General features: G+C 50.1%; 1 protein-coding gene across 2 annotated transcripts; it reads left to right on the forward strand.

Moving 5' to 3' along the window:
- The first annotated feature begins 2,332 nt into the window (after positions 1–2,332).
- LOC136545926 (DNA-directed RNA polymerases II, IV and V subunit 3-like) lies at positions 2,333–14,133 on the forward strand. Of its 2 annotated transcripts, none has more exons than XM_066537892.1 (3): positions 2,333–3,039; positions 5,027–5,261; positions 13,234–13,415. In XM_066537892.1, exons 1-3 carry the CDS (start codon positions 2,549–2,551, stop codon positions 13,240–13,242), a joined length of 735 nt encoding a protein of 244 aa, XP_066393989.1. In that variant the 5' UTR covers positions 2,333–2,548; the 3' UTR covers positions 13,243–13,415. The 2 variants fall into 2 exon arrangements, with proteins under 2 accessions (XP_066393989.1, XP_066393988.1); XM_066537891.1 differs by lacking the exon at positions 13,234–13,415 and adding an exon at positions 13,423–14,133 and having other exon boundaries at positions 2,336–3,039.
- The last annotated feature ends 8,339 nt before the right edge of the window (positions 14,134–22,472 follow it).

Consider the following 22,472-nt stretch of genomic DNA (forward strand, 5'->3'; position numbering starts at 1 on the left):
AAGTGAGAGAATTAGCTAAAAAATAATAACTATCTAGTCAATTATGCTCATTTTTTTATATGGTGCACGATATGCTAATAGAATAAGGGGGTGTTTGGTTCCACGGATTAAATTTTAGACCATGTCATATCGGATGTTTGGACACTAATTTGGAGTATTAAATATAGACTAATTATAAAACTAAATGCATAGATTGAGACTAATTTGCGAGACGAATCTATTAAACCTAATTAGTCCATGATTTAACAATGTGGTGCTATAGTAAATATGTGCTAATGATGGATTAATTATGCTTAATAGATTCATCTCGTAAATTAGTCTCCATCTGTGTAATTAGTTTTATAATTAACTCATGTTTAGTCCTTCTAATTAGCATCTAAACGTCCGATGTAACAGGGACTAAACTTTAGTTTCTAGAACCAAAACACCCCCTAAATGTTCAACTTGCAAATTCAGCATCATATGCAAATGCTAATTCTCGTGTTTCGTCTTTTGAATCAATAAAACTCCAGCAAGGTACGCAGATGCTAATGCTCATAATTCGGTTTTCTAGGTTACTAACAATTATAACCGAATCAACGAAAAATCAGTGAGGTATGCAAATATTAACACTCATGGTTAGCTTCATATGTTACTGATATTAATTACTCATAATCAAAGCGTTCTGTAGGATATTTTGTTTCACCATGAATATGATTACTAGGGGCAACAAATACGGATCCATTTCGGGCCTGTTAGGTAACGTGGCCCGACGGTCTGGCTACGCTCTCAGGCTGCAACTCCCGTGTTTGGTGGACCTCGTCCAACCTCGGAGTTTGCTCCACACGAGATCAAAAGCAGCTTGGGCCTGGCCCAGAAAAAACGAAAGAGGGGTTCATTTCTTTTCGGCCCAACTCGCTGAAGCCTCACGCGCATGGTGGACTCACCTCCCGACTGCCCCTGCCCCGTCTGTCTCCCACCGCTCCTTCTCTCACCCCGTCTCCCACCGCTCCTTCTCGAACACGACCGCCATGCCGCATGGTGGACTCGCCCGCGCTGTGCCACCCCGCCCCGCGCCGTTGTCGAGCTTCGGAGGTTGCGCCACAGGGGAGCGTCTCCGACGCACCCCTCACCGGATCTGCAGCATCTTCGCCGAAGGGGAGCTCTCACAGGCCCGCAGGGAGCCTCGCCGTCAGTGCCCTGGTGGAGGACGGAGCCACAGGGGAGCATCTCTGGCGCGTCCCTCACCGGATCTGGAGCATCTTCGCCGAAGGGGAGCCCTCACCGGCGCACGGGAGGAAGCCGGCGCGACCTTCGCTTCTTCCACCTCGCCCGCCGTCCATGGATCCTCCCGCCCATGTTCGAGGCCGCACTCGGCCTCTTCCCGGCGCTCGCGGGCCGCCTCCGCGTCCGCAACGGCCGACGTCGCTACTGATTGCCCTGGCTCGCCGTTGCTCTACCGCCTCACACCGGGGGATGGCAACACCGATGCCTACGCAGATACCTCGGCCCTCGTGCTCCAGGCCTGGGCGGCATGTCCGATGATGACTTACACGGGATGGTCGCCGAGGGCGACTTCGATGGCAACGGCGTGCTCAGCGAGATGGAGTTCTGCCTCCTGCCTCCTCATGGTCCACGCCATGCTCGATGAAATATCAACGAGCAGCCTGTTTGCTTGTTGGTTTCAGCCAGCCTAAACCAGCCAGCCAACAGTGTTTCCTCTCACAACAAACCAGCATCAGCCAGCCCAAACCAGCCCAAAAACCAACCAGCGAATAGGCCGAAGAAGAGAAAAGGTGAAAGTTCGGTGGTAAGGCTACCGAACTATGGTGTACAGTAACTATACCCATTTGAGCCCCAAATCAGGCCTTGTTTAGTTCTAAAAAGTTTTCTCAAAAAGTGCTACAGTAGTCATCACATCGAATCTTGTGCTACGTGTATGGAGCATTAAATGTAGATGAAAAAAACTAATTGCACAGTTTGGTTGAAAATCGCGAGACGAACGTTTTGAGCCTAATTAGTCCATGATTGAATACTAATTGCCAAATAAAAACAAAAGTGCTATAGTAGCCAAATTCTTAAATTTCCCTCAACTAAACACAGCCTCAAATACAATATCAGTTTATCCAGGCATGTTTGGGCCAGTGAACCAAACACGTGAAGTTGCACCATTAAGGGCCTGTTTGAAATGCAGGAATTCACATAAATCATACAGGAATTTCACATGAATCAGTTCAATTTCACACGAAAAACACAGAAATGAGAAAAAAATCCCGCATTCGAAACCCTAAAGCCGTGTCGCGCCCCCCCCCCCCCCCCCCCCCCCCCCCAGGGCCAGAGCCAGAGCCAGGCCGAGGAGCCGTGCTGGGCAGGCCAAGTTACCAAACACGGCCGCCTTTTCGTCTTTCTGAGGCTCGTCGTTCTCGCCGTATTCCCCCCAAATTCCCAATTCCACGCCCCACCCTACACCGCCCCGCCCCGCCCCAAAACCCTTGCGGCGTCGCGCACACACTAGCAACCAACCCCAGGACCTTCCTCTCCGGCGGCGGCCGGCGCTTGCGCGAGGGAGATGGACCGCCCTGCCGGCGCATCGTACCAGCGCTTCCCCCGCGTTCGGATCCGCGACCTCAAGGACGACTACGCCAAGTTCGAGCTCCGCGACACCGACGCCAGCATGGCCAATGCCCTCCGCCGCGTCATGATCGCCGAGGTCCCAACCGTTGCCATCGATCTCGTCGAGATCGAGGTTAACTCCTCCGTCCTCAACGACGAGTTCATCGCCCACCGCCTGGGGCTCATCCCGCTCACCTCCGCCGCCGCCATGCAAATGCGCTTCTCTCGGGACTGCGACGCTTGCGACGGCGACGGCTCTTGCGAGTACTGCTCCGTCGAGTTTCACCTCGCCGCGCGCGCCACCGACTCCGACCAGACGCTCGAGGTCACATCCAACGACCTGAGGTCCATGGATCCCAAGGTCTGCCCAGTCGACCAAGCACGCGCCTACCAGCAGGCACTCGGTGGCACCGACCCCTTTGGAGCGAATACCTCGAACGAAAATAGGCAAGTCATCCATCATTTAGCTAGCTGCCCCACCTGCTTGTGGTCTTATTGTGTGTTGCTCAATTCATTCTGCTATTAGTCATGCTTAATAATTTATAATTTTGATTTGAATGATGAGTCCATCAGAATGTGTAATGTTGTTTGAGGCTTGGAATCAATTGAATCTGAGATCTCCATTTATCTTTGTGTTATCTGCTGGGTTAGATTTGAACATGTCTCCTTGCTTTGGCAGACAATTGAACTCTTTTTAGTGGATAAATTTATTTGTTCTAGAGTGGTGTAGATATTCTAGTTCCTTCAGTGTTCCTAGCAACCGTGGCCTACTACCTTCTGTAATTTTTCTATTTGTTGTACTAAGTTGGTTGGAACTTATTTATACCCTGTTAATTGTCTCTGACCTTTTGGTGTTCACGAATGCTGAATTTGTGACATGTGGTGCCTCATTGTATCAGCAACAGCCTATGCACTGCTGTAGGACCTGTTTAGGACAGATTTTTTCAGCCACGCTTTGAATCAAAGCTGGCTTTCTGTTACAACTCGTTTCCCTAAGAATCCAGTGGCAAGAATCGTACCGTTTTGGGGATCCGCGGGCTGTGGCCACGCCTTCGTCTTCTCCGCTGTGGGAGATGCACTGCCCGGGCTTCGTCTTCTCCTCCGGTGAGTCCCGAGTGGCCGGTTGGGGATGCAGGAAGGAGGAAGGCTGCCGGCGCGAGGAATGGGTGCACCGTGATGGCACGGGGAGTGGGACGGTCGCCGACGCGAGGAAGGGGAGCCAGTGTCGGCACACAGGATGGCCACGATGTGGCAGTGGTTTTTTTGGGAAGGGGGGGGGGGGGGGTGGGGTCGAGGAGGAGGGTGGGGCTGGGCGCTCAGCGGCCTTTCGTGCCTCTGAGCACAGCGAGGCGAGGGATGGCGCCGACAAGGCAGGCAGCTGGGGGGCGGCGATGGCGAGGCGGAGGTTCAGGCTCAGGGCCGACGTCCATGAGGCGGGGTAGGGAGAGGTTGAAGAAGAATCGAGGGAGATCCTCCCATGGCTCCCTGGGAACCGATTCGGCTTCAACGTTGAAAGGGTGTGGTGGGGGAAATAGCGGGGGGAGAAAGTTGCGCTGGAATCGTGCCGTTTGGGGGGTCTCGTATGCTTTTTTTTTTCACCGTGAAGAGGGAAAAGTGGCTCCAAATAGGGCCGTAGTCTATATGTGATGGATCTTAATGGTTGCATTAGTATCATCAAATTTCATTCATAAATATTCATTGGTTGATGCCTAAATTTAAGCTGGTTAAAAGGTGAAACCTCTACAGTCATTTCCCCCCTAGCTTCTTGTGCACATTCCCTTGTTACAAAGAAATTGGTGCCATCAGCATTCCACACTTAGGGTTGCAATGGACAATATATGACTGTTATTAAACTGTCTTTTAACCATGCTTTACCAATCTTGTACTTTATAAAGTGTTAATGGTTAGATCAATTTAATATATGTTGAAATAGCGGGGGCAAAAGAAATATCCCTGTACTGCACTGTTTATTAGGACAGCTGCATTATGAGCATATAGTAATAATCTCTGTTCTAATTGGTAGAGATTTGAAGCATGATAGGTATAAAAAAGCATGGTTCTAGATGTATCTTTTGTTTAGTATCTGTTTTCAACTCTTGTGTTCAGTGTCAAAACCTTTCAAAAGTTTCATCCACTAAAAAATGTAAAACACATGCTACGGATGCATGTTATGCTTGTATGGATGTTTTCATGGGGTACATAAAGTCAGTGCACTTTGTACTGGGCAAAATTTTGCTAGGAATTTGTTTTACTGGGAATCTGGAGGGAAGGCAATTGAATCAGATTTGTTTGCTTAGAAACGATTATTTCTATTTCCTTAAAAAAATGTTTTTTTTTTGCCTTGAATATGGATACATTTGGCATTTGGGAAGCCTGAAATTTGTAAGTGTAGTAGCTATTGAGTAGTCAGCTTATTGTTTGTTGCTGATTTCAGGGGCATACTTATTGTAAAGCTGCGTCGGGGGCAAGAACTAAGGCTTCGTGCCATTGCTAGGAAAGGAATTGGCAAGGACCATGCCAAATGGTCACCAGCTGCTACCGTGACTTTCATGTATGAGCCTGACATACGTATCAATGAAGAACTAATGGAAACATTGACAGTGGAAGAGAGAAGAAGCTTGATTGAAAGCAGCCCTACAAAAGTATTTAAGCTTGATTCTGCTAATCAGGTCAGCTTGTTTTCTCTAGGAATTCTGAATTATTTTCTTGTCTTGACCTATCATTGATGTGATCCGTAGAATTAAATATTTATCAGTATGTAGTACTTTACAGTTCCACGCTGCAACTATGATACTATTCAACCACTAGTTCCTTGTATAGTGGTAACTGTATGCTTTCACTAATGCAGTTTGCATTGTACTGTATTTCAAAATCTGTCATATCAGTTTCGTGAGCCTAATTGTAAGACAGCTTGTGGTCTATGCTGTCTAGGTATTGTTGGTTAGAGAGGGAGGGAGGGCCCGCCTACACACTGTTCTAAAGGTGTTGCCTAGGAGTCTAGGCGAGAAAAAATTCTGGGTGTCCAGGTAGCCTAGCTACATGTAGACATGGAAGTGGACTTGGATTTTGCAAAGATTAATTGGAATTTTTCTTCATGGACTATATTGGATTGGATTGGGTTGGAGCTGTATAATATTTGTACCTAAAGTCCGGAAAACGTTTTTGATTATGGATAACCAGAACGTGATGTCCAAAAATCCATTGGATATTCATCTGTACCCACGTGCCCTCACATGTCGCGTCTTCTCCATCCTGGTCTCCCATTGCAGTGACAGGTAAAGGCTGCCTCCTCTGTGTGACGCCACCTGGTGGAGTAGCTGCTCCTCTGCCACCTCCAATCAGACTTCCCCACCGGACGCTCCTGTCCATGACTAAAGCAGACTTCCATCCAGCTCTATTCCTTCTCTGGATCTCTCCTCTCTAATGTCACCAGTTACCTGGCGCCGTGCCGGATTACGCCACCCACCACCAGGCCAACCTCCAGGACAAGGGCCCATTTGGTTGGATGTTAATTGGATTATGGATGGACCTTGGATGTTCAGCAGGTGGATTAGATAGGATTTTCTATGTTTTAAACTGGACTGGAGGTGGATTCTTCATGTTTGGATTTTTCTTGGATTCCTCTAGTTTGGATTTGGATATTAATCCATTACCAGGTCTAGCCACACGATGCACCCTGTGTTTTGACATGCAGTTAAAGGCATGTATGTCCTGAAAATTGATTGAGCTGCAGTGTAAAGTGATGGATAAGTCTGGCTGCTGTGGTCTTTGTGGGGCTGTTGTGGTCTTTGTGGGGCTGTGCTGGTCACATGGTCTTTGTGGCTGCATGGTCTGTTTTTTAGGACAGCATAGGACAACATCTTAGACTAGAGGACAACATCTAGGACAGTATCTTAGACTAGCATCTAGATGACAACATCTTAGCATCTAGGACAGCATCTTAGACTAGCATCTTGGCATATGCTTGGCTGGCTAGCAGCCTATAAATATGTATCCCCAACCCCTCGGGTTGGTATGGCATTGAGAAATAAACCAGAAAATTGTCCCAACTCCTAGTGTCATCTTTTCTCGATGAGGGTAAGAATTCTGCTACTACCAAGAGTGAGAATTCAGCGACGAACAACTGGTATCAGAGCCGTATTATCCTGGAGCCTGGGCATCTCTTGCTCATCTTCTCTCCCAGCCCCACAATAGCCCCAGCTGTTGGCAGCAGCAGCTCCTCTGGCCGCTCCTGCTCACTCCTCCTCCAGCTCGTCTGAAGCAGCCCTCTCCCCACGCAACAGCCCCCCGGTAGCACGTCATGTCCGCAGGGCAGTCTCAGCGCTCGGTCGCCTCGAGCACGCGGCGTCGGCAGGAGGCCAAACTTGCCGCGGCAGAGGAACGCGAGCGAGCGGCGGAGCTGGCAGCAGCCAGAGCGGAGGCGGAAGCAGCGGCGGCGGCGAATGCAGCGCGTGCGGCGGCAGCGGAGGTCGAGGCTCTGCGCGGCAGCATCGATAGCTCTATTTCCGCTGACGACACCGCCGACGCGGACCTCGAGCTGCTAGAGAGGAAGGCAGCGCGAGCGCGGGCGGTGTAGTGGTTAGCCGCGCACGCCCACGAGCGTGTCGACAGCCCAGACAGGCACGGACGCGCTGGCGGCACTCCTGGAGGAGGCGCGCACGGCGGTGGCGCTCCTGGGGCAGCCGCGCACGCCCACGAGCGTGGCGGCAGCCCAGACAGGCGCGGACGCGCCGGCGGCGCTCCTGGAGGAGGCGCGCACGACGGCGGCGCTCCTGGAGGAGGTGCGCACGGCAACAGTGGTGGACGGGTCAAAGGAGAGCGCGGCCTTCACAGGCAGCGTGGCTCTCTCTCCCCGGATCGGTACCGACGGGTCGATGGAGAGTGCGGCCTTCACAGGCAGCGTGGCTGTCTCTCCCCGGATCGGTACCGTGGTTACCACGGGCTCCAGGCTGTTGTAAGGGACGTCGGCCTCGGCGGTATGTGGCCTACCCTCACTAAGACCAACTACGTCGAGTGGGCTGCGGTGATGAGGGTAAAGCTCCAGGTGCGGCACATGTGGGGGGCAGTTCGGTACGGCGACGTCGACTACGACCAGGATCGACGGGCGCTGGATGCCCTTATCGCTGCAATCCCGTTCGAGATGCAGTTCTCGCTTACCAACAAGTGGCTGCCAAGGAGGCTTGGGACGCCATCGCTGCGGCACGCATTGGCAGCGACCGTGCCCGCAAGTCCACACTGCAGGCACTTCGCAAGGAGTGGGAGAACCTGGCTTTCAAGCCAGGTGAGGACGTTGATGACTTTGCTCTCCGTCTCAACACTCTGTTGCAGAAGATGGTGCAGTTCGGCGATGACACCTACGGCGAGGAGAGAGCTGTCGAAAAGCTCTTCCGCTGCGTCCCCGAGAAGTACAAGCAGATGGCTCGCTCGATCGAGTCCCTGCTGGATCTCTCCACGATGTCGATCGAGGAGGCGATAGGTCGTCTCAAGGTCGTCGACAGCGATGAGCCACAGTCTCTCTCGGGGCCCATCACCATTGGCGGGAAGCTCCTTCTCACTCGGGAGCAGTGGGCTGCCTGCCAAGGTGACCGGAAGAAGGGGAGCCTTGTTCCGCGACAGACGGCCGCAAGCGTGGCAAGCCGCGCAAGGCGCACAGAGACGCCCAGGCCGGGGCGCGAGGACATGCCGAGGGTGATGCCCGCGGAGGCGCCCAGGGCGGCGTCGCCGGCAAGCACAAGCCGGCACGAGACGACACCTGCCGCAACTGCGGCCAGCTTGGCCATTGGGCCAAGGACTGTCGACAGCCACGACGCGGCCAGGCCCACGTCGCACAGGCGGAGGAGTCGGCTCTGTTCATGGCAAATGCAATCATCGAGCTACCTCCAGCGGCACTGGCCGCAGCGGCTCTCCTCCACCTTGATGAGCCAAAAGTACACGCCCTCCTCGGTGACGGCTCCGGCAACGACAAGACTGACGGGTGGTGCCTCGACACCGGCGCCACCCATCACATGACCGGTCGACGGGAGTTCTTCACCGAGCTTGACTCTAGCGTCCGAGGCTCCGTCAAGTTTGGGGATGCCTTGTGTGGAAATCGAAGCAGTGCTCGGCGGCGCAGTGCTCGAAGAGTGAGCTCTTGGTGTCAAAACGCGAGCTACAGAACAAGCACAGCAGCCCGCCGCCAACATCTTCGCCGTCGGAGCACCAGTCGTCCCACCCCTCCTCTCCTTCCTCCTCGGACCTTAGCGGCTCTTCTGCCTCAACCTCTTCCTTGTCTGCAGGGCTGCGCTCCATTTGGTGCGCGGCGTGGTTTGCAGGGGAGCTCCCAGGCGCACTCGCTCGGCCAGTCGTCTCACCGGTCGCCGCGCCGCCACTCAGAACTAGTGCCTCACCGAACTAGGGTTTTAGACAGATGAGGGGTTTTAGGACTAGTCGTCCAACCTAACAATTGGGCCTTTCTTAGTTGCCATTTGCCAGGTCGACCCACCTAATACTCTCGACGTCTGAAGCCCAGTACGAGGTGCTCATAAGTTATAAACCTCCCGTTGTTCACCGCGAAAAATGTTTGGCTATCCACTGTGTTCTTCGAATGGTCTGGACAATCTAGCATTAGTTTATGTATGGTCAATCTTTGTATCAACAGTTTTTTGGGCAACTCCGTTAGAGAATGGTTGCTATGTGATGAGGACATCAACACCAACGATACATCCACACCGACACAAGTACCGGTTCTAATCCTATTACTCGCGTCCGTGCTCATCAACTTAATTATTAAGTAAGTTCACTCTTGAGTTCTTGTCCATCATATTTAGACCATGGAGACGCATGTACTCTTGTTTTGGTTAGGAACCAGAGAGAGGACCGAAAAAGAAAAGGATTCGTGCAGGCTGGATTCGGACTCTAGGACAACTCCAACTTGTGATGGTCACCACAGTCGCATACGGACTCGGATTGGGACGTTCAAGTACTTCATGGAATCCTTATGAAGTCTTTCATATGGATCTGGAATCAAGTCATTATGAAGTCGCATATATGAATGCGAGGTGGAAGGTCGAGGCTTGAAGGATCGGCGACGAACTGGCGGAGCCGTCGTCGCCAGATGGGTTTGGACGAGGAAGAGGAGTCGCCAGGAAGCAAAGGGAGATTAAATCTCAACCGTGGCTTTTTCTCTTTCATTAAAGATTTGCAGTACTTATACAACCCAATCCTAACAAACTCAATAACAACTAAACCCAAATATCTTTCCTAAACTCTAGGACTCTGATAACTGATTGGCAGTAACCGCGCACTGGCCCTTGGCCGACTCAGCCACGGTGCCTGCGTTGGTACACATTGTTGGTCATGACATCTCTTCCCTCCTTGGGAAACAGCTCGTCCTCAAGCTGAAACGAGGGAAAGCGAGCGCGGAAGTCGTGGACGGCCTCCCAAGTTGCGTCGTCTTCAGGCAGCCCTTCCCACTGGATAAGCACGTGCTAGACACCGCGACGAAGTTGACCACGGAGCGCCCGCGCAGGTCGGTGAAGAACTCGGCCATTGTGCATAGGTGGCAGAACAGGTGTTGCTGTCAGAGGAGGGCCCCGTAATGGCTTCAAGACACCCACATGGAATACATCATGGATGCGGGCGCCTTCGGGCAGCCGGAGGCGATAAGCTGTTGCACCCACGCGCTCCACCACCTGGAAGGGTCCAGCATAACGCGGACTGAGCTTGCCGTGGAAACCCGGAACGAGCGACTGTGCTGTCCGATGAAGGATGCGGAGCAACACCCAATCATCGACCTGAAACTCCAGCGGCCGGTGATGTGCATCATAATGTTTCTTGGCATACTCCTGGGCCTGCAACAGACGGTCGCGCACCTATGCCAGGAACTCGTCGCGGTCACGCAAGTGGCCGTCCACAATCTCCGTGCGTGCAGTCCCTGCTGTATATGGCAGCAGTGCCGGTGGAGGTCTGCCATACATGACCTGAAATGGTGTCGTCCCCAGCGAAGTATGGTAAGAAGTGTTGTAACAATATTCCGCCCAAGGAAGCCAATCCAGCCATGAACGAGGGCGATCACCACTGAAGCAGCGAAGATACATTGCAATAGTGTGGTTGACGACTTCGGATTGCCCATTGGTTTGTGGATGGAAGGCGGTGCTCATCCGCAATTTGACCCCTGCTAACCTGAACAGATCACGCCACACATTCCCAGTAAATACCGGATTACGATCACTGACAATTGAAGATGGAAATCCATGCAGACGAACAATGCCCTCGAAAAAAGCCTTGGCCACCGAGGCTGCTGTATACGGGTGACTGAGAGCCAAGAAATGAGCCTGCTTCGAGAAGCGATCAACCACTGTCAAAATAACACTTTTGCCATGGACACGGGGCAGACCTTCGACAAAATCCATTGCAATGTCGGACCACACTTGAGTAGGCACATTGAGGGGCTGCAATAATCCTGCTGGGTGCAAGTGTCCAGTCTTGTTACGCTGGCAAGTGACACAAGAATTGACGAAGTCACGCACCAAGCGACGGTCATGATCCACCATAAAATCCTGACGAAGGCGATGCAAGGTTTTCTGAATGCCTTCATGTCCTGCCGTGTGAGCCAGCTCAATCACCGTGGGCAGTGCAGCCGATGTGGGTGGCACATAGACTTGTGAGCCACGCATGATGAGGCCATCGGTGATGTGCCATGGCTCCCCGCGGTCTGCCACCACGGAGTCACGAAGGGCGCGGAGTGTGGCGTCCTGCTGGAGTTCCTAACGTATTTCGTCGAAGAGTCGGAAAGACGGCCCAGAGAGAGCGTTGAGGTGGGCAAGCTGACCCTCACTGTCCCTCTTTCTGGACAGGGCATCTGCCACCACATTGAGACGCCCGGGCCGATATTCCACAGCAAAATCATATCCAAAGAGTTTACTGACCCACTGGTGCTGAGGGACCGTTGATAGCCGCTGATCGAGTAAAAATTTGAGGGCATAATGATCTGTCCGCACCAAAAACTGTCTTCCCCAAAGATAAGGCCGCCAATGGCGAACAGCCTGCACTAACCCGATCAACTCCCTTTCATAAGCTACTAACTTGAGATGGCGAGCTGCAAAAGGCCTGCTGAAAAATGCCAGAGCGCCTTGGCCTTGATGATGAACCGCACCAAACCCTGTCCCCGAGGCATCACAATCAACCACGAAAGTGTTATCAAAGTTGGGAAGCTGAAGCACTGGAGCTATCGAGAGAGCCTTCTTGAGAGTTTCAAAAGCCTTGGTAGCTTCTGGTGACCATACGAAAGCCGCCTTTCGGAGCAGCGCGGTCAGCGGCGCCGCAATAGTTCCGTAGTTCTGGATAAAACGACGATAGTAGCCGGCGAGCCCCAGGAACCCCCTGAGGTCCCGCGGTGACTGAGGTTGCGGCCACGACGAGACAGCTTCCACTTTGTCCTAATCCATGGCCACACCGTGGGCCGTAATGACATGGCCCAAGTAACTGACTGAAGAAGTGGCGAAGGAACATTTGGAGCGTTTCAACTTCAGCTGATTGTCGCGCAGTGTAGAGAGGACCATGTTGATATGTTGCAAGTGCTGTGACCACGAGGGACCGGTGACGGCGAGTGGGGAAACGGGATACTCTGGATGGGTAACCCTGTGATTGGCTGGAAGGACACCTGCCCGTCGACCGAAGTGGCAGTCAAGGACGCCGGCGGCGAAGACTGCACCTCGGAGATTACCGGGGACGATGCCGGAATGCCACCAAAGCCCGGCATGCCGCAGGTCAGGAGCAGCGCCTCCGAATACGGCAGTGGAGCCGGTGATGACAATCCAGGACGACCCTCAAGGGCGGAGATGCGCAGGTCCTGGGCGGAAACGCGCAGCGACAGGTCGCCGACTTGGCGCTGCAACCCCTGGATGGCGGTCAGGATCAGGTTGAGCGGGTCGGACGATGCAGGGTGTGGTGGGGGTGGCGGCGGGATTGACAATGGGTGCGGTGGTGGCAGGCAGAGTATCGTCGGTGGCGGTGGTGGGGACTCCCGATGAAGCCATGGTCTCTGATACCAGATTGTTATGGACCAGGGACCGGAGAGCGTAAGAATGCGAGGTGGAAGGTCGAGGCTTGAAGGATCGGCGACGAACTGGCGGAGCCGTCGTCGCCAGATGGGTTTGGACGGGGAAGAGGAGTCGCCAGGAAGCAAAGGGAGATTAAATCTCAACCCTGCCTTTTTCTCTTTCATTAAAGATTTGCAGTACTTATACAACCCAATCCTAACAAACTCAATAACAACTAAACCCAAATATCTTTCCTAAACTCTAGGACTCTGATAACTGATTGGCAGTAACCGCGCACTGGCCCTTGGCTGACTCAGCCACGGTGCCTGCGCTGGTACACATTGCCAGTCATGACACCTAAGGGGGGAATTTCACGGTAAATATTGTAGGTAAGTTATTGAGACAGCATTTTTTATAGAATACCTTGCTAGGACAACAATTGCATCCAAGTGCTTGGAATGATTCATTGGTCTTGTTGGCAGAGATAATGTGAGGTCGAGCCGTGCATGTTTTTACTGTTGTTTCATCATGCCAGTTTTGTTTAATTCAGGTTGTTCAGCTTCTGTATTATGGCAACTGTGCAAATACAAATTGGCTCATGCTCACTTTGTTCCTTGTTCAGCTTGAATGATTTGTCCGCCGTTAATCAGCTTTAGTGGAAATCAAACTTGTAATTGATCACAAATGCTGGGCCACTTGGTGCAACATCTGACAGAGCTGCTTGTGTCTCTTTCACTAGCGTATTTTTCCTTTATAATAAATAAATCCATGGTGTTGAGCAGCTGCATTTTATTTTTGTGTAAATTATCAGGTAGTGGTGGACAATGCTGAGGCATACACCTATGATGATGAGGTAATCAAGCACGCTGAGGCCATGGGAAAGCCAGGCTTAGTTGAGATCAATGCAAAGGAGGACAGCTTCATCTTCACTGTAGAAACAACCGGCGCCATCACAGCCTATGAGCTGATCATGAACGCAATCACAGTCCTGAGGCAGAAGCTGGATGCTGTCCGCCTTCAGGACGATGATGGTGACCTTGGCGAGCTCGGCGCCCACCTTGGGGGGCCTTAGGAGCTTTGCAAGAACTGCCCTCGGTGTCTTCCTCCGCCCCTGCCTATGTAGGCCTCATAGCCTAGTGTCTAAGCTCCAGAATTATGGATTTCCAAATATCCAGCACTGAATTGCAGTCTCTGTGCCCACCTTGTTTGTGCTGTGACCTCTGAGACACCGTGGCTTTGCAGCATCGATTTAGGTAGTTATGCTCGTTATCGACCCAATAATTAACTGTGGGAGGAGGGAGGTGGTACTGTTTGGCCGTGATGTGGTGCGTGCTGTCCCACTGTTTGTTTTGTGAGGCGAATGCAGAGTTATTTATTTGCAGGTTCCCCAGGAGGCCCAGATTGATATGCTTGAATGCAAGGCAACCTTTGATGAGGTACATGTAGTACATACTAAATATCTTATCCTGGAGGGGATGATTCCTAAACAGTAACAGTAAATTTATGTGCTTTGATGAGGGTACTACGTGTGCCGGGAGGTGACTGTTTTGGCGGATGTACGGAAAGTAAGAATGCAATTATGAGACCCGTGTCGGTTAAAATAGTTTAAGTTCGATCAAATTTATAGTAAATAATATTTATATTTATATATTTAAATAAATTTATTATAAAAATATATTTTATAACTAATTTAATGATATTAATATTGTATTATGAATGTTTATATTTTTTATATAATTTTGGTCGAAGGTTAGATTAATTGACTTTAAAAAAAGAAGAGAGAATTATATATTTTTTTTTGACGGAGGGATTGGCCTTGGCCGTGGGTGCGCTGAATGCAATGCGCGGGTGCTGAGATTTGGTGATTTCTGGAGTAAATGCCGGGTTGGGTTGGGTTGGGTCTGGATCCCCGTGTCTGCCTGCCGACTGCCGTTGCATCTGCTGCGTCGTGTGTCCGTCCGTCCGTGGACGGATGGGTTTGTTGTTTGTGCTTGTTTTTGTCTCCGTCCCTTCTCCTCTGCTGCTGTACCGGTACGGGGCCGGACGGACGGTCGTTGGTAGGTGCGTACGTACGCGTCCTGGGTGACGGTGACGGACACGGAGATGGTTGGTTATACTGGCAGCAGCGGATCAGAAAATATTTTAGGGGGTTGAACAACTGTTTGAACTTAAGTCTCAGCCTCCTACACTGTAGAACTTTTTTTAAAAATTCATGAGGGCTTCATAGGAGGTTTTACTGTTTTGGTATGGGTAGCAGGGCTGGAGCCTTTCGCCCCAGCGTTGGATCCGCCCCTGTATACGGGGATGAGTTGAATGCAACGTGTCTGCGTGACTCGCTGCTGGGCTGCCCTGCTGAATCCATGTGGAAAAATGGGCTATGGATGGATCGTTTGGTTTGCACAGGCCGACCGAGTCCTCTGTTCGCTGAGCTGAGCTGCCTAGTACTCCACTAGTGCTGCTGTTTCCGCGGCAGATTTGAGATGCCCGTGAAACTAGTGCTGCTGTTTCCGTGGCAGATTTGAGATAGTGGGTACAACAAATCTTCATCTTGTGTGATCGTGTGTGATGCATGCCTGCCATTTTCACCAACGGTGTCAAGAATCACGGGAGGACCGAGCCTTCTCGTAGCGATTTGATTTGATGAGAGCCTATGATAATAATATCGTAACTAAAGTTGCTCCAATTCTCCAAATATATAGATCTAAGGCAGCATGGAGAGAAGAATGGATGGATCGATCGATCGATTTGCAACACATGATACATCTACTCGAGCGCATGCTCGCTTTGGATTTCGTCCGTGAAGCCAGTTTTGGTAGCCCCGCCCCGTTCTACCGCTAGCACTAGCAGGCAGCAGGCCACGTACTCCACCAGTAATAAATGCGAATCCTATAGCATCAGCTTGTCAGATTCGCGCTGATACGGGTGCTGGGCGACTGACTGACTGACTCGTCAGTGGCGTCCCCTACCTGTGCAGCGGGCTACGCGCTTTTCCGGTGCTGTGCTGTTTTGATTGACCCATCACATGAGGAATTTTTATTTAATTTTTAACACTTTCTTAAACTAATTTTTAACACTTTCTTAAACTAATTTTGTTTTTTTCCTTTCCAAAGCTAACACTTTTGGCTGCGCCTATTGCCATGGCGCGGCGAAACGCTGGTGCGCGTCATGCATGGTGGCGCGGCAGGAGGATGACGTGGCAAAGACCGGGGGCTCTAACCGGTGATGTGGCAGGGTCTGCCGCGTCACCGATCTTGCCTCGGCAGTGACGCGCCCTGAGCGGTGGCGCGACAAAGCCGGCTAAAAGGCCCGTGGCCCAGTCCCGCTCGCCGCGTCCACCCCGCGTGCCCGGCGCCGCGCCTGCCGCCAGCAACGCCTGCCCGCCGCTCCCGCCACGCCCGCCGCCGCCCGCACGCCGGCGCACCACCCCTTCCGGCCGCCCGCCGCGGCCCCCGGCCACGCACGACGGCTGCCCGCGGCGCCATGGACGCCCGCTGCCCTCACTGCCACGCTGTACACCACTCCCAACTGCATGTGTAGAAGCAACGAGCCGCTGTGTCCGGATGTATCGATTGAAACACGTCGCCAGGACGACCACAGTCACAGTTAGAGACAGGGAGGTCAGGAGGGACGGTGACATCTTTGCTAGACTCGTCGGGGGTACAATTCTCCAGGATGACCCCGTTTTCGCCACAACTGCTCCCAAAACATGTCTTCCATCTAATAAAACGGTTCAAATTAAACATCAATCAAAACAACATAAATTAATATAAAATATAATCATTTCCATTGCAACTCAAATAATATAACCAACACTTATAGCAACAAAAATATACATGGTAAATATACTTCTAACTAAATAATTAACCTTAACATCGACAAAATCAAACCATAGCCCATAGTTCTCAAGCATAATTTTTTCTTCTAACCTTAACTCTCATTCATAATATTTCAATCCACCTTTCAAACAAAAATAAAAAGTGCATCATTACCTTGAACGAGGCCGAGGAAGGAGGGAGGCGGCCAGGAAATGGAATGGAAGGGAGGGAGGGAGGCGACAACGGAGGGCCGGGCGCCGACAACACTTGAGAGTGCGCGGCGCAGCGGGCAGGCGGGTGGACGCGGCGGCAGGCAGAGTGAAGGCGCGACGGGCAGGCGGGTGGACGCGGCGGGCGCGGCAAGTAGACAGGACTGGGCCACGAGCCTTTTAGCCGGGTCTGCCGTGCCACCGATTAGGGCGCACCAATGCCGCGCCAAGATCGGTGACGCGGTAGACCCTGCCACGTCACCGGTCAGCGAACCCGGTCTTCGCCACGTCATACTCTCGCCGCGCCACCATGTATGGCGCGGCACAGGTGTTTCGCCGCGCCATGACAATAGGTGCGGCCAAAAGTATTAGTTTTGAAAAAAAAAAGTGTTAGATTTAAAATTATTTTACAAAAAGTGTTAAAAAAAATTCCACATGAGTATGAGTACATGACACAGATTGAGATTGACACGAACGAAGGCAGGCAACAAACACAACCATCTGTGTCTGCCAACGAGGCAGGAGATTAACATTTCCTACGCATTCAGCCCCGGCAAACTCCGCGAAATTTGGCTTTAGCAATCATCGTCATCCTCGCTTGTGTTATGATGATACGGATGATTTTGCATGCGTGCCACCCCGGCCCAGCTCTGAAATTTTGATGAAACGGGGTGGCATGGCAATGACATGGAAAGGAGGAAAGCACATGAAGCCAGCTCCGTTCACTTAGAATTTATTAGTCATGATATACTGTTTTTCTCTCGTGTTAAATCAGCGAATAGTATTTCTTCTTATCAACACAACAGCGCAGCGTGGATTCATATTCATCCATCAGGTTCAGGTGCGCCCAATTCAAGGCTCATCCTTCTGCTCTGCTCCCCACACGACGCAACGCATGATGGAAGCCTGTGTGTGTGACAACTGACTGTGATGAGGCAGGCAGCCAGGAAGGCACGACACAGGCACGCAACACTTTCCTTCAACAAGGGAGCTGGTACAGTAACTGCTGCCTAGTCTCCCGGCCACGCAAAGCCTGTGAGGAGGCAGTGAGTGAGCCATGCATGCTTGTTGCACGCAAATGTCACCATGTAATTTATTACCTTGTTGGACTTGGATTGGGTCGCTTTTCACGATTCTTGAAACCCTGCCTCTCCTCTCCATTTGCTTGCATTTGGTTTAGGGCGTGTTTGGTTTTCATAAGTCAGGTAACTTATTAAGTCAGGTGATTGAAAATCAGTGACTTATAAGTCATGTCTGTTTGGTTGTAGATGACTTATAAGCTCATTAAAGGTGTGGGCCCACGCGGAAAAGGGTGGCTTATAAGTTTTAAGTTGGTTAAGTAGGGGTGAACCAACTTAAAACTTATAAGCAGGGGTAACTTATAAGTTGATTGTGTTTGACAAAATAAGTCACTTATTTCACTTTTTAACTTATAAATAGGTAATTTATTTGGAACAAAACAGGCCCTCAGTACACTTGCATAATTGCATTGCATACCGAGTAGGAGTATATATATATCGCTCCATGTTGCTCATGGCTTCTATTATTCCTGCTAAAATAAAAGACACAGAGGAATGCATCAGCATTACTACACGTACTACATTGAGGGAATTATGATTTACTGTTGTCGCACGAAAACTACGCCCAGGCCAGCTAGCGCGTCTGTACCGTGCTTCGAGACGAGTGGTCTTAAAATTCAATGCCATCTGGGTCCCACTGGTCATTTACATGTGGACCTTCTCTATAGTAGAGTAAAATGTCCTGGTGCGCAACTAGAGCCAAATTTCCGCTTGCTTGTCGTGCATGCACAGCACAGAGAGGCCTATTATCAGATAATTCCAGTTCGCCATCCTGCCGGAGATAAGCCTGGTGTACAAAATAATGTAGTTAATCGCCAAATGATGCCCGATGCTTTTTCTTAGCTCTCTGTCTCTCTGTATTTCGTTTGTTCACGTAATGCAAGTAGTATCATCACTATGGGTTTTTATGTAGAAACTGCTGGTTTAACATTCTCCTGGTGGAACAAGGCAATCCTCTACTAACCTCCCTCCTGAAAAAAAGAGTGCATTTTTAGCTATCAAATTGTTTTTTTATTTTAACCATTTTAATATATTTTTATAGTATATTTATTTAGAAATATAATTGTTTATATTGTTTTCTATAAAATTAGTTAAATTTAAGATGTTTAAATGTGTACTCTTTTTAGCCATTATTAATGGCAGCCCATTAGTGGCCAGCTTCCGCAATGTCCTCAACAGGTATAGGGAACACAAAAATGCCATGACCATGACCCATGAGCAACAGATGCCAACACAAGGTTCAGATCAAATGGCGCGGCACGGTATCCAGGTGTTGCCGTATTGAATGAACAAGAGCGCACACCGAGCCCGTTTCTCTTGTTGCCGCCTTGAATTCCCGTTTCTATTTCCACGGCCAAGGGTTCACACATTTTGCGAGTGATGGCCTGAATGCACGATAGACGCATGGCCAAATCGCCCAATCGGGCCGGATCAATCTCTCTCTCTCTCTCTCTCTCTCTCTCACCTCCGATACAATTCTCTTTTTCGACCCCGCCACGTCCTTGCCTTGCTAGGCTTCAATGCCTTGCCCTGCTCCTTGCCTTCGCGGCTCCACTATGCCACGTGAGAGAGAAAGGGAGGTGCGTGAGAGATTTACCGTGTCCGTGTGGGAGAGACCGAGTGAGGAGAAGAGAGAAAAAAAAATGAATGGGCGTTTTGCCAATTTGCAGATATGAACGTACATACCAGATAGAAGCTAACGGCTACTCTCTTCATTTCAAATTATAAGCCGTTTTAATTTTTTGGTACATTAATTTTGCTATATATCTATATATAACATATGTCTATATACATAGCAAACTCTATATACCAAAAGATTCAGATTGACTTAAAATTTGAAATGGATGGAGTAGTCCTAGTCCATCTAAAAAAGTGCTTAAGAAGTGCTAACTTTGAAACTAGGATGCTTTATATGTTCATTAATTAGGATGCCAATTAAACAAAATGATGTAGCATTGGAGTTAAAGGAGAGAGAGAAGAAAATTATTTCTAAGATAAGAACTTATATCTAAACGAGAACTAAGATGTGATAGGTACATGATAGAGAGAAAATACTCGTAACCATTCAAAAAATTATTTTGAAGAAACTCTTAATCAAGTAATAAGTATAAAAACCACTTCATAGTTTTTTAATCAATGAGGTCGGGCCAGGAGATATATGTAATTATTACGGGCGTGAGATTGCGTATATATGATGACGGCCTTGATTGTGTCGTGTCCTACGTACTGATGCGGGCCTGTACGTACGTTTAAATGATGGAAGAATTATTTATTAGCACTAACTCGTACCCGTAGGCCGTAGCAATAAAACCCGACCCATTTTAATTGCTGGGCGGCTGGCCTGGTCCAGCTCCTTCCAGTCCAGTCCAATCTGCGTGACTAGGGAGCTACAGAGACGTTCGATCGGAAGCAAGGCGCGACTGTCTTGGATGTTCCAAGGCAAAAATACCACAATAAACACGTAGAATTATTTGTCTTTTAGAATGAATGAACAAGAACCTCAAAGTGCCCAAGGTGACCTGAAGACGTCACTGTATAAGCGTGTCGTGTCCCTGTTTTGTTTTGTTTTTCTTTGAATTGACGAAGTGCAGAGAGCGAGGCCTGTAGTGTACCTAGCGTGCTGCATGCATGCAGGCGCAAAACCTGTCGCACGGCACACGGGCAGAGACGGGCTACACGAGCTAGCACGGGAAGCTGCAGGCCACTCGCGGCGGCCGCTGCAAAGGCACGCATGGTGGGTCATCATTTCCTTGTATACCCAGCAGCAGTGCCCACTGCCCACCATCGACCGACGGATCGATCAGGACCTGTCTGTCGATCGTGTCTTGCGACTGCGGCAGTGTTCGGCTGGCTGCCTGGTCAGCGGCCTCACGCTGTCAGAACAGTATTTTTCTCTCACAACAATCAGCTGGAACAGTATTTTTCACGTCCTGCCAGAACAATATTTTTCTCTCACAACTGCATGCGATGCAACGCCCAATTTTTTTTTTTTTTTTTTTTTTAGCCTTTTTATGAAATTTTTTCATAAAAATGTCCCACTAGGTATGCTTTTAAAATCTGGATTCTTAGCTTGGCATCATAGATTTTGGTGCCTAGATCTTAGGCTTGACGCTGACGTGGCGGTGACTTGACAGACACCTTGGCGCCGTAGATCTTGGCGTCGAGCTTGACGCCGTAGATCTTGGCGTCGAGCTTGGCGTCGTGCACCATGTTCGTTTGATCGTATTAGCCATACTTATCAGCGATGATACAATATTTTTCTCTCACAATAAAACAGCATCAGCCGGCTTATAAGCCACAGAAACGAAGTGAACGGGGTGGTTGTTATTGGCGCCAAGCCCTGTCTTACGCAGTGGCGGAGTCAGGATTCTAAACTTGGGTATTCCTACTTCCATATTAAAAAAAATGCTTTCTAGAATCTATATTTTTGGTTGAAAATTGCAGCTGCATAAACAAAAAGGTGAACAACATGGAGCCTTGACAAGTGGAGAGTGGTCAGTGGAGACTGCGGAAGCCAGGCTGAAAGGCTGTTTTTTTCAGCTGTTTTGGGCTAGAATGAGCAAAAGTATTATAGAATATTGCATTATACATATGTATATACAAGTATACATACATATATACATAAAGGTGTACCAAAATAGTTGGGTATTCCCAGGAATACTGGGGAATACCCTTGGATCCGCCCATGGTCTTACGTATGCCGTACCCCCACGCCCGCGCCCGCGCCGGCCCCTGCCGTGCCGACCGTCCGCGCGCGCCTTGCCGCGTGAAGTGCCGGCCATCCCGCGCCCGCTGCGCCCCGCCCCTCCTGGCCTGCGCCCGCGCCGGCCCCCGCCGTGCCGGCCGCGCGCCACCCCTCCTAGCCCGCGCCGCCTTGTCCGTCCTAGCTTGCCGCGTCCGCCACGCGCATAGGCGCTCCCTCCGGCGACCCCGACCGCGACACGGCCCCTGCTCCCAGCGCGCCGCGACCTCGCCGTCGATCCCGTCCTCCACGTCCCCGTCCTGCTCCGGTCCCAGCGTCCGCGTCTGCGTTCGCGTCGCATGGTTGCATTGACTTGGACACGTAAATTTTTTGAATATGCAATGTAGGTACTTAGTTAGCTTGAATTGTAATGCTAGTTTGATTATTTGGTAGTTTCTAGTAAATTTGATGATGTAGGTAATGGATTTAGTTAATGAGATAGATATAGTTAGATAAATATAGTTAGATAGCTAGTGACATAGGTATATAGATATAGTTATTAGATAGCTAGTTGATTTAGTTAGTGAGATAAATATAGATTCTTTTAAAAAGTAATTCTCTATTACTGTCCACAGCATTAGTAAGCTTAGAATACACCCAAAAAAATCCTAAATAACAAATCTAGTAAAGACACAAATCTATCAGATAAACTCGATATCCATAACAGAAGTGTTAGAGGTGTACTCCAAAAGGAAGGGGGAAAAATCATGTATAGTATAGAGACTAGAAGGGCTACATGCACTTATGTTTATCTCCTGAGTCCAATAATCAGTGCTAATGCAGTACTGCCTACTGAGGAATGCCCATGCAAATCACGATTATGTAGCATGAGACCAGGAACCAAAGGCTATTGCTTGAGTTGGGAATTATCCAGTAGTCAAAGGCATGTCAATCAAAATGATTATGGTGGTGACTGACGGATTACTATCAGGCTGCCATGTAAGTGAAGTCTCAAAGTATGGCTAATATTGTACTACTAGGACTCCGACATGAACATAGTGGTAGATCGAATTATT

The sequence above is a fragment of the Miscanthus floridulus genome, chromosome 3, assembly GCF_019320115.1.
Source record: "Miscanthus floridulus cultivar M001 chromosome 3, ASM1932011v1, whole genome shotgun sequence".
In the NCBI taxonomy this organism is placed as follows: Eukaryota; Viridiplantae; Streptophyta; class Magnoliopsida; order Poales; family Poaceae; genus Miscanthus; species Miscanthus floridulus.

Excerpts from the sequence above, each read along its gene's own strand:
- LOC136545926 (XM_066537891.1), top strand. The coding sequence starts at position 2,549 with ATGGACCGCCCTGCCGGCGCATCGTACCAGCGCTTCCCCCGCGTTCGG. Across the intron at positions 3,040-5,026 it reads AATACCTCGAACGAAAATAG|GGGCATACTTATTGTAAAGC; the intron begins GCAAGTCATCCA and ends TGCTGATTTCAG. Across the intron at positions 5,262-13,422 it reads AGCTTGATTCTGCTAATCAG|GTAGTGGTGGACAATGCTGA; the intron begins GTCAGCTTGTTT and ends GTAAATTATCAG.